The sequence below is a fragment of the Sus scrofa genome, chromosome 7 (genome assembly GCF_000003025.6).
Source record: "Sus scrofa isolate TJ Tabasco breed Duroc chromosome 7, Sscrofa11.1, whole genome shotgun sequence".
Classification (NCBI taxonomy): domain Eukaryota; kingdom Metazoa; phylum Chordata; class Mammalia; order Artiodactyla; family Suidae; genus Sus; species Sus scrofa.
In genome coordinates this window covers 19,657,267-19,677,752 of record NC_010449.5, presented here as the reverse complement: position 1 = coordinate 19,677,752, position 20,486 = coordinate 19,657,267, and the positions used below count along the sequence as shown (strand labels likewise).

The window sequence follows — 20,486 nt, the reverse complement described above, 5'->3', positions numbered from 1 at the left end:
CAGTTACCGCACAGGTTAATCAATGCCTCTAATGCTTCTCCTGTGAACTCATCGGTTTGGAGATTGATGCCTGAGAGGTGACGAAAAGAGGTTGTTGGCCCGTCTTACATAACCTTCGGGGACCCCTAGAGGAGCTGTTCACACGTGGGGAGAGAAGCTTGCTAACTCAGGCTCATCAAATTCATAAGAAAGAATGAGCCAGAATACCAGTTTATAAAAATATAAGGCAAAGTAGAACTGTCTCCCAGACTGAACTTTCAAAGCATTTTTCTTCCACCTTTGCTGTTTTTACTGGTAGCGCTATCACAGCTGTATTTTAGTGTCTGCTGCAGAGCCCTGCCATGTGACAGATGCCCCTCATTTCGCATCCTCCAAGCAACCCTCCCAAGGTTGACTTCCACCGTTCATTCGTTTATGCTCAAGAAGCAGGTTATCTCTAGGTTTTCCCGGCCGCTGGCTGTTTCCCCCTCTGAACTGCACTCGTATTGCACCTTTTATTTCTGGTCCAAACAAGACATGAGACCTGGCAGGGTGAGGGAGGACCTCTTGGTCCCTTGATCTTTTTTTATCTGCTTCTTTCCCCTCCCCAGACCCTGCCATCTCCAGACCCAGTGCTCTTTCCACACTGCCTGCTGATTTGATAAGCTCCCTTCTAACTTAAACACACAAGGAACTTCCGGTCAACTGGTGGCTCATAGCACCCACCCAAGCCCAGGGCACTTGGGTCACCATGTCAGAACAGAACAGTAACATCCCAGACTTGTCTCAGTTGCAAAAGACGCTGGTGGGTGTCAATTGGATCTGAGCACTGCATAGTGTTTGCCTAAGATTTGAAACCTTTCTGAGATTTAATGCACACAAAGGAATGTTAGTTCTGTGGGCATTTTCAGAAAGACCAGCTGAGAAGTCAATAACTTGGGAACTAGAAACATTTCTCAAAGCCCCAGCAGTTTCAAGTAACAGCAGCCAAAGAAAAGTTTGTTGTTTTATGTGGGATTTGTTACTTGTTAGATATGTTATTTGGTGACCCTTAGCCATATGTATGGGAAAGAGCACATGTGCCAGGAGTGTAGTCCCATCTCTAAAAGTCCAGATGAAAGAAAAGTTAGTACATAGCTCAGAGCTCATAATAAGAACTTCAACTGAAGGGAGTTCCCGTCGTGGCACAGTGCTTAATGAATCTGACTAGGAACCCCGAGGTCGCAGGTTCGATCCCTGGCATCGCTCAGTGGGTTAAGGATCTGGCGTTGCCATGAGCTGTGGTGTAGCTCGCAGATGTGGCTCGGATCCCACGTTGCTGTGGCTCTGGCGTAGGCTGGCAGCTACAGATCCAATTAGACCCCTAGCCTGGGGACCTCCATATGCGCACATGTGACCCTGGAATGGACAAAAAGACAAAAAAAAAAAAAAAAAAGAACTTCAACTGGGGAATCTGTATTCTTTTGATGCAATCAGAATTTCTAAAACCTAACACAATATTTCCTAGAAATCATATTTCTCCTTTGCAGGATTTATTGTATAAATAATAGCTCTTACATAACCTTCAAAGTTATCTTATGTGTTCCTGAGTGTGAGCTCTCTCCTCACCAGTCCCAACTCTGGACAACTCCAAATGTCTGCAATTTCAAAAAAGAATTTTGCGTCATATCGCATGCCTCATAAATACATTTCCTTTATAAAAAGCCAAACAATATAGAAAAGATGACACTGGTTTCTGACTGCCACCCAACCCCGCCTCTCTGTAGACTGTGTGTGTATACCTTCAGAACTTTTCTGTTCATGGCCATAATTTTATGTTGTTTTGTTTTCAACATTCCTGGTATCAGACTCTATTTCATTTTGTAGTTTGTCCTGGGCAGGGGGGCTTTCTATGTAGGCATATTGGTTTTAACTGCTGCATTGTATTCTATTCTATGGTTATGCCGTAATGTATTAACCATTCCAGTAATGATTAACAGTTATATCATCTTCGTTTTCCTGTTTTTTACTGACTATCATGAACATCCCTGTATATACCGTTTTGTGAACTTGACTGTTTCTCCACAGGAAATAGCAAAGAGTACATGTGACATATTAAAAGATAGGTATGGTTTACATTTTAAACACTAAATACAGGAGTTCTTCTGTGGCTCCATGGGTTAAAGACCCAGCGTTGTCACTGCTATGGCTCAGGTCGCATCCATGGCTCGGATTCAGTCCTTGGCCGGGGAGCGTCCACATACAGCAGGTGCAGCCAAATAAATAAATACTACTTACTACCAAGTTGTCTTCCAAACTTTGGGTTCCACTTTATACCCCTACGAGCAGTGGTACGGAAATTCTACTACCGTCCTTTCTTCAGGTGAGGCCTTTGGTTTGAAAGGGCATATGCTGATAAAATGCAAATGATAAGACTTTACGTTTTAAGTCCTTAAAGCCTGAAAATGAGTAATGTAGCTGTAGGGTAATATTGCTGGAAGAAAGCAGCTCTGTGAGGAGTTCCTTGTGGCTCAGCAGTAACGAACCCGACTAGTATCCATGAGGACTCGGGTTCAATCTCTGGCCTCAATCGGTGGACTAAAGGTCTGTTGTTGCCATGAGCTGTGGTATAGTCACAAACGTGGCTTGAATCTTGCATTGCTGTGCTTAGGCGGGCATCTGTAGCTCCGATTCCATCGACCCCTCTAGCCCGGGAACTTCCACGTGTCCTGGGTGTGGCCCTAAAAAAAATTAAAAAATAAAAGAAAGCAGGCCTGTGAGACTCTGGGAAGCCAGGGAGCAGCTTGAAAAGGTAGGGCTCCAAGAGGCGGGAGAGGTGTCTTCAAAAAGAGGATGACAGAGCTGCAGATTAACTAGGCACAGGGGAATGGCTGAGGCTGTTGGAAGACCAGTAGCAAAGAACCGTCATCCATGCTTCAAAGCCGGGTGTGTATGTACGTTGCGGTTTGGGATGGGGGGGTGCTGCTTTGTGTACTCTTGCCACGCCTCCCACCTGCCCTCACCTCTCCCAAACCACTTCTTTCCTCCAAGGGCCTGACATTGTACAGAAGCCCTCAAGCTTGTTTTATGACTCTCCTTAGGCAGCGTGTCAGCCTCTAGGGGAATTGATGGCAGGGTAGAGATCTCAGTCCAAGCCAGCCATCAGCCAGATTCTTTCCTGATAGATAATGATCGGTTCTAAGACCAGATAGGCAAAACAGAACGCTCACCCCATCCTGTTCCCAGCTGTCATCCATTCAACACGTAAATGTAATGAAAAGCTGCTGAGGATTTTACCCACCCCGAAGCAGTTTACAGTCTCAGAATCCAGGACAAGCATCTGTTTTGTTCTCGAGAAGCTTTCTTACCATTACTGAAAAAGAGGAAGAAGGGAAATTATTTCACTATCCAGTTCTAATGTTTAATTCATTTAATAAGACATTTAACCTTTGCGAAGAAAAGCTTATTTAAGACTCTTTTAAAAAGTTGGACATTTGAAAAATTGTAGATCATGTTACTGGAAGTTTGAAAATTTCAACCAATTCAGCAACATCTTTTTTTTTTTTTTTTTCTTTTTTTGGCTGGGTATCAGAACCATCTGGGATCTTTTTCAAAACCCCAATCCTCAGGTCCATGATAGCGAAATCAGAATGCCTGAGAGTGGGAGTCAGGATGAGTAGATGAAACTGCAGATCCAATGAGTATGAGAAAAAAAATTGTTTTGGTTTAGAAATGTAATCACTAGGAAGTACAGGACAGTCATATAGTTAAAATATTTCAAATACTTGAAGTCTTCTCCCTGTGACCAAAGAAGGCCATAATGCAACAGACCTGATGAACAATAATTTTACAAAATGAGAAACAATACTAATAAAATTTACGAAATCAAGATCCTCAGGTGGATTTTTGGTAAATTATTGAATACAGAAAGAACATGTTTTCCTGATATTTATTAAATTTTTTTGATCTTGATATTTATTATATTTTCTGGATATTTACTACCTTTGCATGTGATACAGAAAAAGCACAGGTATGTTTTATGAACCTAAGACGGTGTTTTTAATGAAAAGTAGACAGACTTAGCATGAAAAACACTTAGGAGAACCTCAGTAAAGATTTATGTGAATCATGGAAGTGAGAAGTAACTAGAAAGAGCCTTATTTGCACTACATTTTGTCCTCACATTCATGCACTAGATAGTCATTTTACTGCACACGCTTACTTCTATGTCATTACTTTTAAAATTCTAGAGAATGCTCCAGAGCTTAAGCCTCCCTGCCCCCATCCTTAGCTGCAATGGGTGGGATTCCGGTCCCACCCAGATCAAAGAGTGACCTGTTGCTTATTGCAAATCCTCTTGCCAAGTGAGTCAGCGCCTGTAACCTGCAAGAATGCCTGAGAGCCAAAGCTCCTTTCTCCTGGGGCGGTGGGGCGGGGGGGAGGAAGGAGGGGATTTAAAAACCTGCAGCCTCATGGGGAAGGGGGCTATTTGCTCTTCTCTCTCTCTGGGGAAGCCACTCATTCAAACCTCCTCCCTTGATGGAGCTGCTTCCAAGAGCTTTGTGTAGGACCCAGGGAAGTTGGCTTTTCCATTACATCTAGATGAACTACAAGAACTATTGCTGCTGTTTTTCAGCTTTGCTTGCTTGCCTGCCTGCTGGCTTTAAAGGGTGATGGTTGATGCTATTCCAGCACACCAATCTGGTGTCTGCCCACTTTGGAAGTCTTTAGTCTGGACAGTGGCTGTGTCCCCTTTCTCCTGCTAGCCTGTCCCCTCCCTGGACTGAGGTTACCTGCTCAGACAATGGTATGTGCTTCCACTCTTCCTGATAAAGGGAGTAGAATTACCTAACCATTCTAGGGCCGTCCTTTGGGGAAACTAACCTTGGGATTCTGTCCAACTAAAGTTGTGTTTTGACAACACGTCTTGGTGAGTGGTGATGAGTTTTTATAAAAGGGGAGCTAGTGACTGAAATGGGACGTGTGCTTGCTCTGGTGTTTTCTCCCTTACCTGTCCTGCCTCTTCTCTTGCATTCTTATCATAACCTAGATTATCACTGCTTTTGTGGGCCCTCTCTGTGCTCTTTTTTCGCACTGCCACAATAATGGCACGATCTTATCTCAAAATATATTTCAGGGTAGGAAAAGGAAGAACAAGTGAAAGTAAGTTCATCTCTCAAGAAACCTAGTGTTTTTAGCCTTGTGACTTCTAAGTGTAGGATTCCACCCTCAGACTGGACTGGGTTTTGAATGTGATGCAAACCTGTCTGAAACTTGACTTGGCCTATTTGTGTGCCTTGGCTGTTGTTATTGTTGTCCTAAAGGGAAGGAAACATTCCCAAGTTTTTGTGTATCTTGAAGGTATGGTTAAACCTTGTTTAAAAAATAATCCCTGAAGGAACCTTAAAGTGACTGATGATGATGTGTAATTTGCATTTATTTATGTCTCAGTCTGGGTCTTCGCCTGAGAGCTGAAGTCTTAAAAAGGCTTAAAAAGAACATGTCCTAGGAAAGAAGCCTTGCAGGCATCTAACAGCTTCATGACTCAGCTTACCTCATGTCAAACGCCTATTATGGTTGACAAGCATAGCATGTTTTCTGTTTGAACCTGCCTGTAATTTGCCTTAATCTTTCTTTCCATGTCTTGCAGGACTACCAGCCAGACTCCCAGAAATCATGTTGGTAGGATCCCAGTCCTTCTCGCCTGGAGGGCCCAATGGGATTATCAGAAGCCAGTCCTTCGCAGGGTTCAGCGGCCTTCAGGAGAGGCGATCCAGGCAAGTCTCGTGTGGCTTTCTCCTGGGATGTGGCTTGAGAGGGACGTGAGCTGTGATACCCTGTCAAAACACACACACACACACACACACACCACACACACACACCTACCTGTATGATTTAAATCTCTTTCATAGGGAATTCCCATTGTGGTTCAGTAGGTTAAGAACCCGACTAGTATCCATGAGGATGCGGATTCGATCCCTGGTGGGTTAGGGATCTAGCATTGCCCTGAGGCTTAGGTTGCGGATGTGGCTCAAATCTGGTGTTGCTGTGGCTGTGGCGTGTAAGCTAGCAGCTACAGCTCTGATTCAGCCCCTAGCCTGGGAACTTCCATATGCTGCAGATATGGCCCTGATAAGAAAAAAAAAATCTCTTTCATGAAGATGTAACATTCCCCAAATTTCTATCATTTAGAATTCCTCCTGCAAAGAAGATGGCTGGAGATTTAGGATAAGCTAGCAATATATGTGTGTAGTTTTCCCAAATCCCACTCCACCCCCACCCCATTTTTTTCAGATCCTTTGATACCTGTTGTCCAAGGATCTCCAAATATTTGAAGTGTCTATCCTCTAACCATCAACAATAGATTTGCCTTTTTCCACACATCTGTTGATACCAAGGATGTTCTAAAAATCTTTCCCAGTCTTTTATGTCATCCCTAATAAGGTTAAATGTGCTTTCATAAGTTTACTTGCCTTTTGTATTTATTTGAGGAATAATCAGTTCATTCACATCCACTGCCTATTTTGGGGGTGGACATTACAGAACATTTAAGGTTTTATATACATCCATCTCAACACCATATATCGTATTCCACTAGTTTGAATTGCTACTCTTTTTTTTAACCTTTTGACCCCCTTCACCATTTCTCCTACCACACACCACCCACACCCAGCTCCCTGCCTCTGACTGCCACCAGTCAGTTCTCTGTATCTATGAGCTTGGTTTTTTGTTGTTGGTTTTTGTTTTGTTTTGTTTTGTTTTAATTCCATATATAAAAGAAATCATAACAACATTTGTCTTTGCCTGACTTACTTCACTTAATTATGATGCCCTCAAGGTCCTTCCATGTTGTCTCAAATGTCAAGATTTCATCCTTTTGATGGCTGAATGATATTCCATTGTGAGTTCCCATCGTGGCTCAGTGGAAATGAATCCAACTAGGAACCATGAGGTTGCGGGTTCAATCCCTGGCCTCACTCAGTGGGTTAAGGATCTGGCATTGCCGTGAGCTGTGGTGTAGGTCGCAGACGCGGCTTGGATCTGGCATTGCTGTGGCTGTAGTGTAGGCCGGCAGCTGCAGCTCCAATTTGACCCCTAGCCTGGGAACCTCCATATGCCACAAGTGCAGCTCTCAAAAGACAAAAAAAAAAAAAAAAAAATTCCATTGTGTGTATATACACACACACACACACACACACACACACACACACACAATTTCTTTATCCATTCATCCATCAGTGGACACTTAGGTTGTTCCCATATACCTTGGCTTTTGTAAACAGTGCTGCAGTGAGCATGCGGGTTCATAAATCTTTGGAGGTTAGTGTTTTCATTTTCATTGGATAAAAACCCAGGAGTGGAATTGCTGGATGATATGGTAGTTCTATCTTTAATTTTTTGAAGAACCCCTATATTATTTTCCATATAGCGGCTACACCAGTTTACATTCCTGGAAGCAGTGCACAGAGATTCTGTTTTCTCCACATCCTTGCCAACATGTGTTATTTCTTATCTTATTGATAGTAGCCATACTACAAGAGTGAGGTGATATCTCACTGGGGTTTGGTTTGCACTTCCCTGATGATTAGTAATGTTGAGCATCTTTTCAGGTACCCATTGACCAATTGTATATCTTCTTTGGAGAAGTGTCTGTTCAGATCCTCTGCCCATTTTTTTGATCGGGTTGTTTGTTTTTTTGCTGTTGATCTGTATGAGTTCTTTATATGTTTTGGATGTTACCCCTTATCAGATATTATTTGCAAATATTTCCTCCCATTCAGTAGGTTGCCCTTTTTGTTGTTGATAGTTTCCTTTGCTTTGCAGGAGCTTTTTAGTTTGATGTAGTCTTACTTGTATATTTTTGCTTTTGTTGCTTTTGCTTTTCATGTCATATTCAAAAAATCATAGCTAAGACCTATGTCAAGGAGTTTACTACCTATGTTTTCTTTTAGGAGTTTTATGGTTTCAGGTCTTATATTCAAATATTTAATCCATTTTGAGTTAATTTTTGTATATGTTGTAAGAAAGGGTCCAGTTTCATTCTTTTGCATATAGCAGTCCAGTTTTCCCAACACCATTTATTGAAGAGACTGTCTTTTCTCCCTTGTATATTCGTGGCTCCTTTATTGTAAATTAATTGACCATATATGGGTGGGTTTATTTATGGGCTCTCTGTTTATTGATCTATGTGCTTTTTTTAAATGCTGATACCATACTGTTTTAATCACTATAGCTTTGTAATAGAGTTTGAAATCACCTTGCACCCCTTTTTGAAGCATATTTCCCATTGTACCCAGATTTGGGAGATCAGATTTGGTATGAAGTTACGCAGTATAAAAAGACTGCCTGTACAGACTGACTCTGGGGAGCCGATGTCATTGTCATTCAGACACAGCCTTGGTAAAGTTAGTCTTCAGTTTCCCCAGAATCTCCCCACATCTGAAATAGGATTTAGGGAGTTCCCGTCATGGCGCAGTGGTTAACGAATCTGACCAGGAGCCATGAGGTTGCAGCTTCAATCCCTGGCCTTGCTCGGTGGGTTGGGGAACCAGCATTGCCGTAAGCTGTGGTGTGGGTTGCAGACGTGGCTCAGATCCCGAGTTGCTGTGGCTCTGGCATAGGCCGGCCCGAGTTGCTGTGGCTCTGGCATAGGCCGGCAGCTGCAGCTCCAATTCAACCCCTAGCCTGGGAATCTCCATATGCCGTGGGAGCAGCCCTAGAAAAGGCAAAAAGATAAAAAATAAATAAATAAATAAATAAATAAATAAATAAAATAGGACTTAGGGGGACTCAAGAAAGCACACATAGGGAGTGAAATAAGTAACATGGAATAAAGTTGGCCCTTAGTTTTTCTGACATGATAAAGGTCTTACATTCTGAGGGGCCTTATGTGCTTTGACCTTTGGTGCACAGAGGGATGGCAGAGGAAAATAACTAAGAATTAATCTGGAAGGTACATAATAGACATCTGCCAGACTCAGAGGTCATAGCTTTCCACTTTACAGCTGGGTCAGTGAGTGTTCTGGCCTCTTAGCTTCCTAATCAGATCAGCAATTTGGGTTTAAGCTATCAGGTATCCACTTACTACTGCAGGCTGCCTCCCTGATACAGAGATGTTGAGTTTTATATTATACCTAAACAAAATTTACTCCATAAAAATAAGGCTTTAAAAAAAGCTATCCATCAGAGTTCCCATCATGGCTCAGTGGTTAACGAACCTGACTAGTAACCATGAGGTTTCGGATTTGATCCCTGGCCTCTCTCAGTGGGTTAAGGATCTGGCATTGCTGTGGCTGTGTTGGAGGCCAGTGGCTACAGCTCCAATTCAACCCCTAGCCTGGGAACCTCCATATGCCACAAGTGTGGCCCTAAAAAGACAAAAAATAAAATAATAAAATAAAATAAAATAAAATAAATCTATCCATCCAGCTAAGTGTGCTTTTCTTTGACACCACAAACATACCTCAGAGATACTGCAGGTTTGGTTCCAAGCCATCACAACAAAGCAAACAGTGCGGTAAAGCAAATTACACAAATTTTTTGGTTTCCCAATGACTGTCAAGTTTATGTTGAGACTATACCATGGTCTATGAAGTGCCACAATAACATTATGTCTAAAAAACAGTGTACATACTTTAATTAAATACTTTATGGATAAAAAATGCTGACCATCATCTGGCAACACAGGGTTTCTTTCCACAAACCTTTTTCACAAACCCATTGTGAAAAAACACGCTGTTGTCAAAGGGCAATAAACTTAAGTGGAATAAAACAAGGTGTGCTCATGTACAGAAGTAGCCCTTTGTCATGCTTGTGGCCCTTTATTTTAAAAGTATTCTTTCTTGGAGTTCCCATCGTGGCGCAGTGGTTAATGAGTCCGACTAGGAACCATGAGGTTGCAGGTTCGATCCCTGGCCTTGCTCAGTGGGTTAAAGATCCGGTGTTGCCATGAGCTGTGCTGTAGGTCGCAGACACGGCTCGGATCCGGCGTTGCTGTGGCTCTGGTGTAGACCGGTGGCTACAGCTCCGATTAGACCCCTGGCCTGGAAACTCCATGTGCCATCGGAACGGCCCTAGAAAAGGCAAAAAAAAAAAAAAGTGTTCTTTCTCATCCCAGTCGAATTTAGTAGACACTTATGCCTGCTATCACACAATGCACATATTTTTTTTAGTTGGATTATATCCTTCTGCCTGTACATCATTTCCACGTAGAAGTTTTTGTCCTTGGCTTCCCATGAGGTCTTAGTGATGTGACATGTTTTCACTTAGAGTGTACATTACCCGAATCCAGGCTTTGACTCTGGGTAGCTGCTGCCCAGCAGAGCTTCCAGATACTGGTGGTTAAATCCAATACCAAGAAACTAAATGTAGGAAGGCTCAGATCTATTCACACACAAGGGAACCTGACCTTCTGCAAAAGACACTAATACAAACACAAGATGATTAAAAGGCATTTGGGGGGTCAGATCCTTTTGGATGCTGGAGACTCACAATTTGGCTTTTTCTTTTCTCTTTCCATAGATGTAACTCCTTCATTGAAAATTCCTCCGCTCTCAAGAAGCCTCAGGCCAAACTGAAGAAAATGCACAATTTAGGACATAAAAACAACAGCCCTCCCAAAGAGCCTCAGCCTAAAAGGGTGGAAGAGGTCTACAGGGCTTTGAAAAATGGACTTGAGTAAGAACCTCGAGCCTAATAATGCACTGAAACCTTTTTCCTTTCTCAGAGGCTCAGGAGGGTCAGAAAAGCTACTCTTGTGAGATAATTTTAGAAAGTCTATTTCTGTAGTAAATATTTTATCATGGTACCCTAATGAAGGAAGCCCTAAATGAATCCCAAAGACGCAAACTCTGTTGGGTTTCCATGTCATTTCCTGATCTCGAAGGAGACCTGAAATAGTAATACGTTTATATTTAACCCTCTGATGTATTGGATTTCACTTAAACAAGGGTGGTTAGCCCTGTCTCTTTTAGAGATTGCTGAAGAAGGGTTCTAAACCCATCCCAAGTATATTACAGGGATGCTTTGTCTGGAATAAAACTTCCCTAGTGTGTGGTGAGATGCGCATGCAGTTGAGGTCGTGTGGAACTCGATAGAATTCTGGGAGCCCAGAGCCAGGACTGACTCCGCAGTTCTTGCCCCTTCCCTCCCCGTGGGTGTTTCTTTCCCGGACTGTGATCCTCATGGAGGTTCTCCTTTTGGACCATCGGGGTACTATCAGATGCAACTGCTAGAGCTTTCAAAATGAGGGGAGTTTGGGAAAATCCAGAGCCTCTTCCCCACCTACTCTGCGTGCCACAGAGCACAGTTCCAGTTCTTAATCCTCTGTCCAAAGGGAAGGGTCAGCATCAGCACCAGGTGCCACTTGACAGTCACAATTACATCTCTCTTATCATTGCAGTGAGTATCTGGAGGTTCATCAGACGGAGCTGGACAAGTTGACAGCTCAGTTAAAAGATATGAGAAGAAACTCTCGCCTGGTAGGTACCATCTAATCATGACGATGTTAACACAGTGCTCTGTTTGTTTGTTTGTTTTCTTTTCTTTTTTTTTTTTTTTTTTGGCTAAGTAATTTCTCTTATTGGAGGGGCATGGGGATGAGAGAGAACCTGCTAGAAAGGCAGATCCAAGGGGCAGAGTACCATCTGCTTCCCAAAGTATATTTTTTTTTTCTTTTTAGGGCCTCACTCACAGCATATGGAGGTTCCCAGGCTAGGGGTCCAATCGGAGTTACAGCTGCCAACCTACACCACAGCCACAGCAACACAGGATCCAAGACTCATCTGCAACCTACACCACAGCTCATGGCAACGCCGGATCCTTAACCCACTGAGCAAGGCCAGGGACCGAACCCACAACCTCATGGTTCCTAGTCGGATTCGTTTTGTGCAACGACGGAAACTCCCTGAAGTGTATTTTAATGCTTTATTCTTAATGTGTTTCAGTATTTCCCAGGCATACTTCAGCAGATGAATTTTGTAATTAGGGAAAAAATACTTTTAGGAAACTCTCTATGACCCTCCTCCAAATAATATAAGGAAGTGAAAAGTTGGGGTTTTCCTACTGTATTGTTAGTACAGAATTTGGAAACCAGAACTTTTGCTTTATCTCTAGTTTTTACAAAACGTGATAGGTCAGTGATGTGAGAGGGGAAGGAAGCCCCAAAGATAACTGCTAGGAGGAATCAGAGAAGTCCCTGAGCCAGCTCAACACACAGTGTATTGTTGGCCATGCTTGTAGATTTCCTCAGTGCTAATGAATTGGTGAGGACTTGTCTGCATGAAGAGGTGTTTCAACATAAATACTATTTTAAATGATTGTGTTTAGTTCTAAATCATATTACACCTTAATATTTCAAGGCATCAGAAAGCCCAGGAAAAGTCTATACATATATCTGAATAGTTGTTATCTTTTTGTTTAAAGGTGTGCTGACATGTCTGTTGTCCTTTGCAAAGGCTTAGAGGTTAAAGGCTTCTAGAAGTTAAAGGTTTTATATTCTAATGATATTAGAAGATAAATTGCTCCCTTTATGTGGGACTCTCTGTGGAATGGCCTTCCGAGCTTGTGAAGGTCCTTGGTAGCTCTCAGTGGCAACGAATGTACCTCTTTGGAGAACAACAGTGTCTGGAAGAGACACTTCCAACCACCAGGACCTAGCGCCCCCATTAAAACCCACCTGATGGGGGATGTGACTCAGTGGACTGATTCTACTGGGGTATTGTGAGCACTCAGGAAATGAACTTGCCTTAAAAACAATTTGTGAAAAGCATATCATCACCCTTAAAGACTTTTTAAATACCAATTGTATGTGTTTAAACAGGAAGGCAGTTCTTTTTTTTAATGCATATAATCACCATTACTTTTTAGGTTATAAACATTTTTTTTTAATGTAAAGTGAACATGCATGTACGTGCCTCTCACTCTGTAAGAGAGAAGAGCTCAAAGCAAGTGAAAATCTTAAGGCTCCCAGTGGGGAGAGAAGCCTGGGAATTCTGAAGACACGGAGTCTAGATAAATATTAGCTCATAAAAGTATTCTTACTGGCATTTAAAATAACCCAGATTTTTACTTTTTGAAAGCAAATGCCCTAAAGTTCAACAGAACTTTATGAGACTGATCATTATTTCCCTGATGATGCAGAAATACAGACAAAATTCCTCTATTAGTGTCAGTAATGGTTTTGAGGAAGATATGTTTTAATCTGGATACTCCTTTTTTTTTTTTTTTAATTTTAGGGTGTGCTGTATGACCTAGACAAGGTAAGTTATTGTTCTGTGTTGGGGCATTACTGGGACATAAAACCCTTCATCCCTGAGGACAAGTCACTGACCTTCTCTTAGGTACAGTACGATCCTAGAGAAATGATGATTTTTTTTGAATCCAAGGAAAAATCCATGCATTTATCTAATGAGAATGATGAATAAGTACATGGTCTACAGACCCAATAATGTGTTTAAGGTCATTTTCATAAGTAGGCCACCTGGCTGCAGGGTTTCCCAGTGTGCTGAAAGCTTCCTGGGTGTTGAAATGTCTTTACGTATGTTCTCTCTAAACACAGACTGTCCTATTTCATCAAATAGAAGACATCTTGATTAAAAAACATATAATTATCTAAGAAACAGAGTGATTCCACTTAAACTGTATTTTATACTTGACAAAATTTCTTAGTCCTATTTTATTTATTTATTTATCTATTTATTTATTTATTTTGTCTTTTAGGGCCGCACCCGAGCATATGGAGGTTCCCAGGCTAGGGGTCGAATTGGAGCCATGGCTGCTGGCCTACGCCAAAGCCACAGGAACAGCAGATCCAAGCTGCATCTGTGACCTACACCACAGCTCATGGCAACCCCGGATCCTTAATCCACTGAGCGAGGCCAGGGATCGAACCCGCAATCTAGTCAGATTCGTTTCCGCTGTGCCACGACGGGAACTCCAGTCCTATTTTAAGTATAGATTTTTTTTTTTTAGTTATGTGTGATGCTCTTTCCATACCTTTCTGTATATAGGATACCTTTAATGCTGAATCATAGTATAATCTGTTTGCAAGTATGTTACAGGGTAATTAAATGTGTTGCACATGATAATAATTGTAACCCAAATGGAAGAGATGACACATCAGCAACCATGATTATCCTGGAGCATGCACAGGCAGTAGCAGTTGTAAAATGCACCCCAATTACAGAGACATTAAAGTGGGGTGGGGAGGTTCTCTTGTGCAGCGCAGCATGTGAAGGACCAGCGTTGTCACTGCCATAGCATGGGTTCAATCCCTGGCCAAGGAACTTCCATATGGCCCGGGTGCAGGCAGAAAAAAATTGGGGAGCATCACCATTGAGCTGATAAAATGTCCCTTTAGAGGAATTTATATATACTCCAATATGATAATGTCCCGCCAGAAGTCCATTGAATTCCATTTGATTGGCTTCCCTTGACAGTAAACACAAGGATTCCAACAGCTAACTCAAGTTCAGCTCTCAGAGCTATTTATTCAATATTTTCAAAAAATACTTTCCCAATTGATACTAGAGAATCTTTAAAGTCGCCACCAAGATAGGAGGAAAGGGGAAATCGTTAGTATTTTCTAGTACTTTTGGGTATGAGATAATAAAGATAGCCACACAAGCCTGGTCAGTTAAACGGTCTTTTCTCAGATGTCTTCTTTTAATTGCAGCAAATTAAAACCATTGAAAGATACATGAGACGCCTGGAGTTCCACATTAGTAAGGTAATTGACGGGCCTCTTGCCTTTGCCTCTGCTTTTCGGTTCTCAGTCACTAATCAATACAGCTTTGGCCTGAGTGTAGCATCTGGTCCCTGGAGAATTTCTTATCCAATTGACTCCTAAGCTGATTAGCAATTAAGTCCTCCAACAGGCAGTAAAGATGGAGAAAAAAATTAAGAATAGAGCACCCAATTATCTAGCACATTTTTTTACTCAACTTCAGTTCAACAAATATTTAAGTGCTTCCTATGTAGCATGGCCAGTCCCTGGTGGCGGATGCAGTCTCAACGTAGTCTGCTTAGAGATAAAATTAAGCCTAACTGACCTATAAAAATCTTCTCATTTGCCTAACTTGACACTTGAGTCCCACCTACACCTTGGAACCCCCAAAATCTTCTTCCTGAAGGCCTTTAAGGACAGCCTAAATTTTAAGGACCTCCCTAAATCTTTCTCAAGCTTCTAATTCCTTCCATTTTTCTTCAAATGGCTTGGTTTGCAGGTTCCTCTTCATTCCCATTGCCCCTCGTATTACCCCAGTTTGTCAGGGTCCCTGAAGCCTAGCCCTGAACCCTAAAAGTAGTTGACTGATGGTCCCACCAGCCTAAGTGCGGAGTGGGACTACCCTCCCCCACCTGATTCTGGACACTATCAGGCGATATCGGTACAATCTAGGAACAGTTTCCCTTTGAGGGCAGCTAAATGATACCATTAGCAATTTCTTTTTGCCTCTGCATCCACCAGCCTAGCTTCCAAGTAGAGAGACCGGGGGTTTTAGTGGTTCTCTTTACTAGCAGTCAGTAGTCTCAGGCTTTAGTCCCATCTCTGCCATATACTCACTGGGCTATAACTACTCTCTGTGGACCTTGGCTTTCCACTCTGTGCAGTGAGGCCGGGAGGTGTATCGATTCAATCTAGATCCTAAGAATCCTTTCCAGTTTAAAATTCTGTGATGATTTATGTGTCTGTAAACATGCGTATGTGCTACTGCCTTTGTACATGCCCACTTTGAAAGATATTTATTACCTTGGCAAATCTGAAATTGCTCCTATTTCTGCTAAACTCAATAAATGAAACAATGACATCCCTTAGAAGATATTTATGTGGCAGGCGAGCCTTGAAAGCACTCTGTGTCATTTGAAAAATAGCAAGAAAACAGAATGAGTGTTAGCTAAGGGTGTGTTGATCCATCTGTATCCATCGTTGTAAGATACGACCAACAATCCTAGTACTTCTTCAAAGTTGGTAGAACTCTCCTGGCAGCATCTCATGCCTGGATCCCTAACAAATCCCAGCAAATTATATTTAATTGACCAAGTCCATCAGTTTATCTGCTGAGAGCCACTGCTGACTTATAAATAAGGCAAATACTTGCCTATAGATGGGCCAGCGTCTGCTTAGAGGAGTACGTGGTTATCCTCTGTGCTGAAGGTTAGCGCCGTTTGGCTAGGATAGACTGATATTTAAATGAAAACTGGAATAAAATTTCTTGAAATGCAAAGTAGTCTGCTCAGTCGTTAGGGCTGGCCCAGTGGTCCAGTGAGCAGCTTCCTTATTGAGAGGATTACAGCCTCAGAGACTTTGGTCCCAGTGGTGAGAAAAAGGGCGAGGGTCAGTCTCCCAGGAGGCCACAAGGATGAGGCCACCGGGCTCTTGTGTTTCTAAGTCTTGAGGGGGGTCTCCCACATCAGAACAACCTGCCCTGTTTATTTAAAATTCCAGATTCCCGGCCCAGTAGTCATTCTCAAAGGGCATTATTATTTAGAAGCCTAACCGTAGAGGTGTGGCGGGGACATGTTCATTTCCATTGCGCCTGTTTTCTTAATTGTGGTGTAATTTATACGCAAAAAAAAAAAAAAAAAAGTCACAGTTGTCAGTGTTCAGTTTGATAAATTTTGACAATTATGCTTCACCGTGATTTTAAGAAACACTTACCTTTGTTTTCGATCTTTTGTTGAGCTGCAGCTTTACAAAAATCATTTTCAATAATTAGCCTCGAGTTCTTTTTTTAAAAAAATTCTAAATCTGGTTGTGTGACTATCACCTTGTGACACTGTCTCTTAAAATAAAGTGATAAGAGCCCAGTGGAAAACCAAGTCTTCGCACTGGTGTGACACTGTCTATGCTCTTCCAGTGTTTGTTCCTTATATAAAAGACTGCTGCCTTCACTATCTACCCCTTGTCTCACACAGCCCACCAATGTTAAATTTATTTTCATTCTCTGTCATTTGAAAAGAAGGCTCAGAGTAAAATCTGTTTTGAAGTAGAAAATGGATCCTAGTGGCTAAAACAAAAATGAATGGGCTCTTTTAAAGAATGGCACTTCTACAAGATTCTCCTTTTGAGATCAGAAACTAAAGTATCTTAAGCACTTAAAAATGGCCTGTGTCACTTCCTTCTAGCATGATAAATATTTATGCCCCCTGTGTTGCTGTCTGGATTCTGGCAGGTAGATGAACTCTATGAAGCTTATTGTATCCAAAGACGCCTGCAGGATGGTGCCAGCAAAATGAAGCTAGCCTTTGCCACCTCTCCCGCCAGCAGAGCTGCCCGGGAGAGCCTGTCGGAGATCAACCGGAGTTACAAGGAGTACACGGAGGTACGTGCCAAACTGCTCAGGGGCTGAGCTCTGCCTGGCCTGATCGGAATTGTTGGTACCTGCCAAGAACCAGGAGAATGGCAGCCTACAACCTCCTTCTACCCTTTAGAGAGAGATGCTTTACCGTTCACCTCTCTTGCATTTTCTTGAGCCATTGGTGGAATTATTTTAAACAACTCTTGGGTGATTTTGTGGGTTGTGTTTTTGTTTAGAGCTTTCTGTGGACTCCATAGCATGTGATTTTCCCAGTCCTGTGGGCACCACCAGTCAGCCATTCCCCTCCTAGTGCTTTTGTAATATGCTTGTTCACAGATGTGTAAGTCCGTAAGATCTTAGATGCCATGAAACCATTCGCTGACCAAGTCCTACACTGCTTGGTGGTGCACAGCGTGCTACATGGTGCACAGCCTCTGCACAAGTAGTATTCAAATGCTTGTTGAAAATTGCAGCAAATGAAAGAGCCACAGATACCCTGGTTTTAGTCATGGAAGTGCAGTTCCCAGTTCTCTAGTGTGCAGTCCGTTCTAGCCTTTTCCCTGCACACTGACCAGACCCTGTGGTTAAGACGGCCATCCTGGGTATTGCACCCACGAACCTCCCGCCTATGATTATTTGATTGTAAGAAAAGTCCCTTCTGTCTTCAAGTGAGATAAAGGATCATGAACAGAAGCCTGCCTTCCTGCCTTCTAACTGTCTCTGGGGCCCAAACATATGACACAGGGAGGGCTTCGCTCCTCTGGGGTCACCTGATAGCAGTGTCTTTGATGAAATGACTGAATTATTAAAAAGCAGCACTTCTCACTCTCCCGTGAGTCTTTGTTCAGAGATCCAGTTTCACAAATGAAGTCATCGGCCTGATGAGGGCCTGTTGGACAGTTCCCAGAGCCGAGCATCTAGCATCGGTCTCAGCCCTGGGCCAGAGGGACATCCTGGGGGACTTGCCACAGGATCCCTTCATGTGTGGCTTCCAGCCCTGCCTCTTGTCTGAACCAAGCCTGTCTTTTTCATGGTCTAAAATAGGGCTGCTTTACCTAAGTTCCCCTTTCAGGAGAGGGCCTTTTGAATGCATACAATATAATCCATAGGAATTCAAAGGAAGCAAGTTATACTGAAATAAAATTATTTCAATAATTGTCAGTGCAGTGATTAAAATATTTGAAACATCAAATATACAATAGGGTACTAAACTGCTGATTTATTATTAGCCCATCAAACTACAGGATTTACCAGTGGTTCCCATAACTACTAAAATGTCAAAGTAGTGAAAAATAGAAATGATTTCTCAAGGTACTTGCAAGAGTTGATATGACATGGACGTCTGGGTGACTTCTATCAGGTCAAAGTCACAGGTAGTCCTATGGCTGTGGCTTGTTTTCTCCATTCTTGATATATGGACATATTAGATTTCAGTTAGAGGCTTATGGAAAAGACAGGGTGACTTTCTTTTTTCCCCATCCAAGAATCTCTGGTTGTAGGAGTTCCCTTTGTGGCTCAGCAGGTTAAGAATCCAACATAGTGTCTATGAAGATAACGGGTTTGATCCCTGGCCTTGCTTGGTGGGTTAAGGATCCAGTGTTGCCACAAGCTGTGACATAGGTCAAAGACGTGGCTCGGAATCCACATGGGTGAATCCACATTGCTGTGGTTGCGGTGTAGGCTAGCAGCTGCAGCTCCAGTTCAACCCCTAGCCTGAGAACTTCCAGGGGCGGCCACAGAAAGGAAAAAAAAAATCTCTGGTGTAGAAGCAGCCCTAGTTCATGAGACCTCATTTCCGCATGTCTCTGAAATCAAAAGACAATGACAGAGTCTGTGCAGAGTACACAAGCAGAGGACTGACCAGCAGCCTATGCCTCTCCTAGAACATTTGCAGGTCATTTCAGAAATAGCCACCTACCCACAGTCAAATGCCAAGTCATGGCGTTGTATTTGCTCACAAATTCGAAGAGGTAGAGTATAATTGTAGCAAGAGGAAGGGCTGCCCTGGAGAAGAAGGAAGTCCAGGACCTCACTTGACATTTAGGTGGTTTTATATCTTCACATGAGCTCGAAAGCCACAATTTTGTCACAAAGAGGGTTTAGGGCCAGATGGTTCTAGGTGCCTTTGCAAGTGTAGCAGAATCCATCGACAGCTGCCTGGGTGAGACAGAAGAAAATTCTGACCATGGATGTCCTCAACCGCTAAACTAGTTGCCCCCCAAATTTTTCAAAGACACTGCAGTAGTCTTGACATGCTTGATAACATCGTTGATATTTCTAGAAACAGTAATGCACTCCTTCCCAGAGACACCCAATCCTCTGAGGAAGAAAATTTGTTTATAAAACGAAGCCTTTGTTTTCAAAACTTTCCAGCTGCACAGAACTCGACTTTAGGAAGTTTTCCCCAGCTTTGCTAAGCTCTTTGAGGTACTGACATTTCAGAATCAGAACCTCTAGCTTGCAAATCAATCCTGAAGTCCTACCACAAAATCCAAACAGAAGCAGCCCCTGCCTTGCTGACTGAGCTGGCCAGGCCTCTGTTGGAGGGGGCCCCAACCCTCTGCCCACCCCTACCCGTAATGGAGAGAGGAACCTGCAGATGCTGCCCCTGGGGGAAAGGGAGGGGAATTCTGCTTAGAACAGAAGAGGTTGCATCAAAGCTTAAACTGGCCAAGCTGCAGAAGGGGCCCGAGGGGGGCAGTCCCCCGGCCATAGTGCTTTTCCTCTTGATTTCTTTCCTTTTTTTTTTTTTTTTTTTTTTTTTTTTTTTTTTTAGGGCTGCACCTGCAGCAAATGGAAATTCCCAGGCTAGGGGTCAAATCAGAGCTGTAGTTGCTGGCCTACACCACAGCCACAGCAACGCTGGATCCAAGCTGCGTCTTCAACTTACAGCACAGCTCAAGGCAACACCAGATCCTTAACCCACTGAGCAAGGCCAGGGATTAAACCCACATCTTCATGGATACCAGTCGGGTTTGTAACCACTGAACCACGATGGGAACTCCCCTTCCTCTTGATTTCTAACTCGGATTGCTCTGTTTAGATCCTCAGTCACTGAGGAAGTGGGGCGAGGGCAGTTAGACATCTAACCACAGGCGTAGACGGTGTCACTCCTGTGCCTTTAAAGTCCCCTCAACATTAGAGTGAGGAGAGGATGCTTGTCAAACCTGAGAATCATTTGGGGACGTCACGGCATGGCAGCCTCACTCACTTTGAGTAGAATTGAGCTCT

The 20,486-nt window shown here is 42.9% G+C and overlaps 1 protein-coding gene across 10 annotated transcripts in view; it reads left to right on the top strand.

Moving 5' to 3' along the window:
* The window catches only part of RIPOR2 (RHO family interacting cell polarization regulator 2), a 232,988-nt gene that overhangs the window by 164,593 nt on the left and 47,909 nt on the right, over positions 1 to 20,486 (top strand). For all 10 annotated transcript variants that reach the window (XR_002345593.1, XR_002345592.1, XM_005665637.3 and 7 more), the window contains 6 exons: positions 5,609 to 5,735; positions 10,480 to 10,635; positions 11,360 to 11,438; positions 13,194 to 13,217; positions 14,633 to 14,686; positions 17,130 to 17,279. Coding sequence is in view for 8 of the 10 variants with exons in the window: in XM_005665637.3 (XP_005665694.1) it covers positions 5,609 to 5,735; positions 10,480 to 10,635; positions 11,360 to 11,438; positions 13,194 to 13,217; positions 14,633 to 14,686; positions 17,130 to 17,279 (590 nt within the window). In the remaining 2 variants the exon portion in view is untranslated. The remainder of the gene's footprint in view (positions 1 to 5,608; positions 5,736 to 10,479; positions 10,636 to 11,359; positions 11,439 to 13,193; positions 13,218 to 14,632; positions 14,687 to 17,129; positions 17,280 to 20,486) is intronic.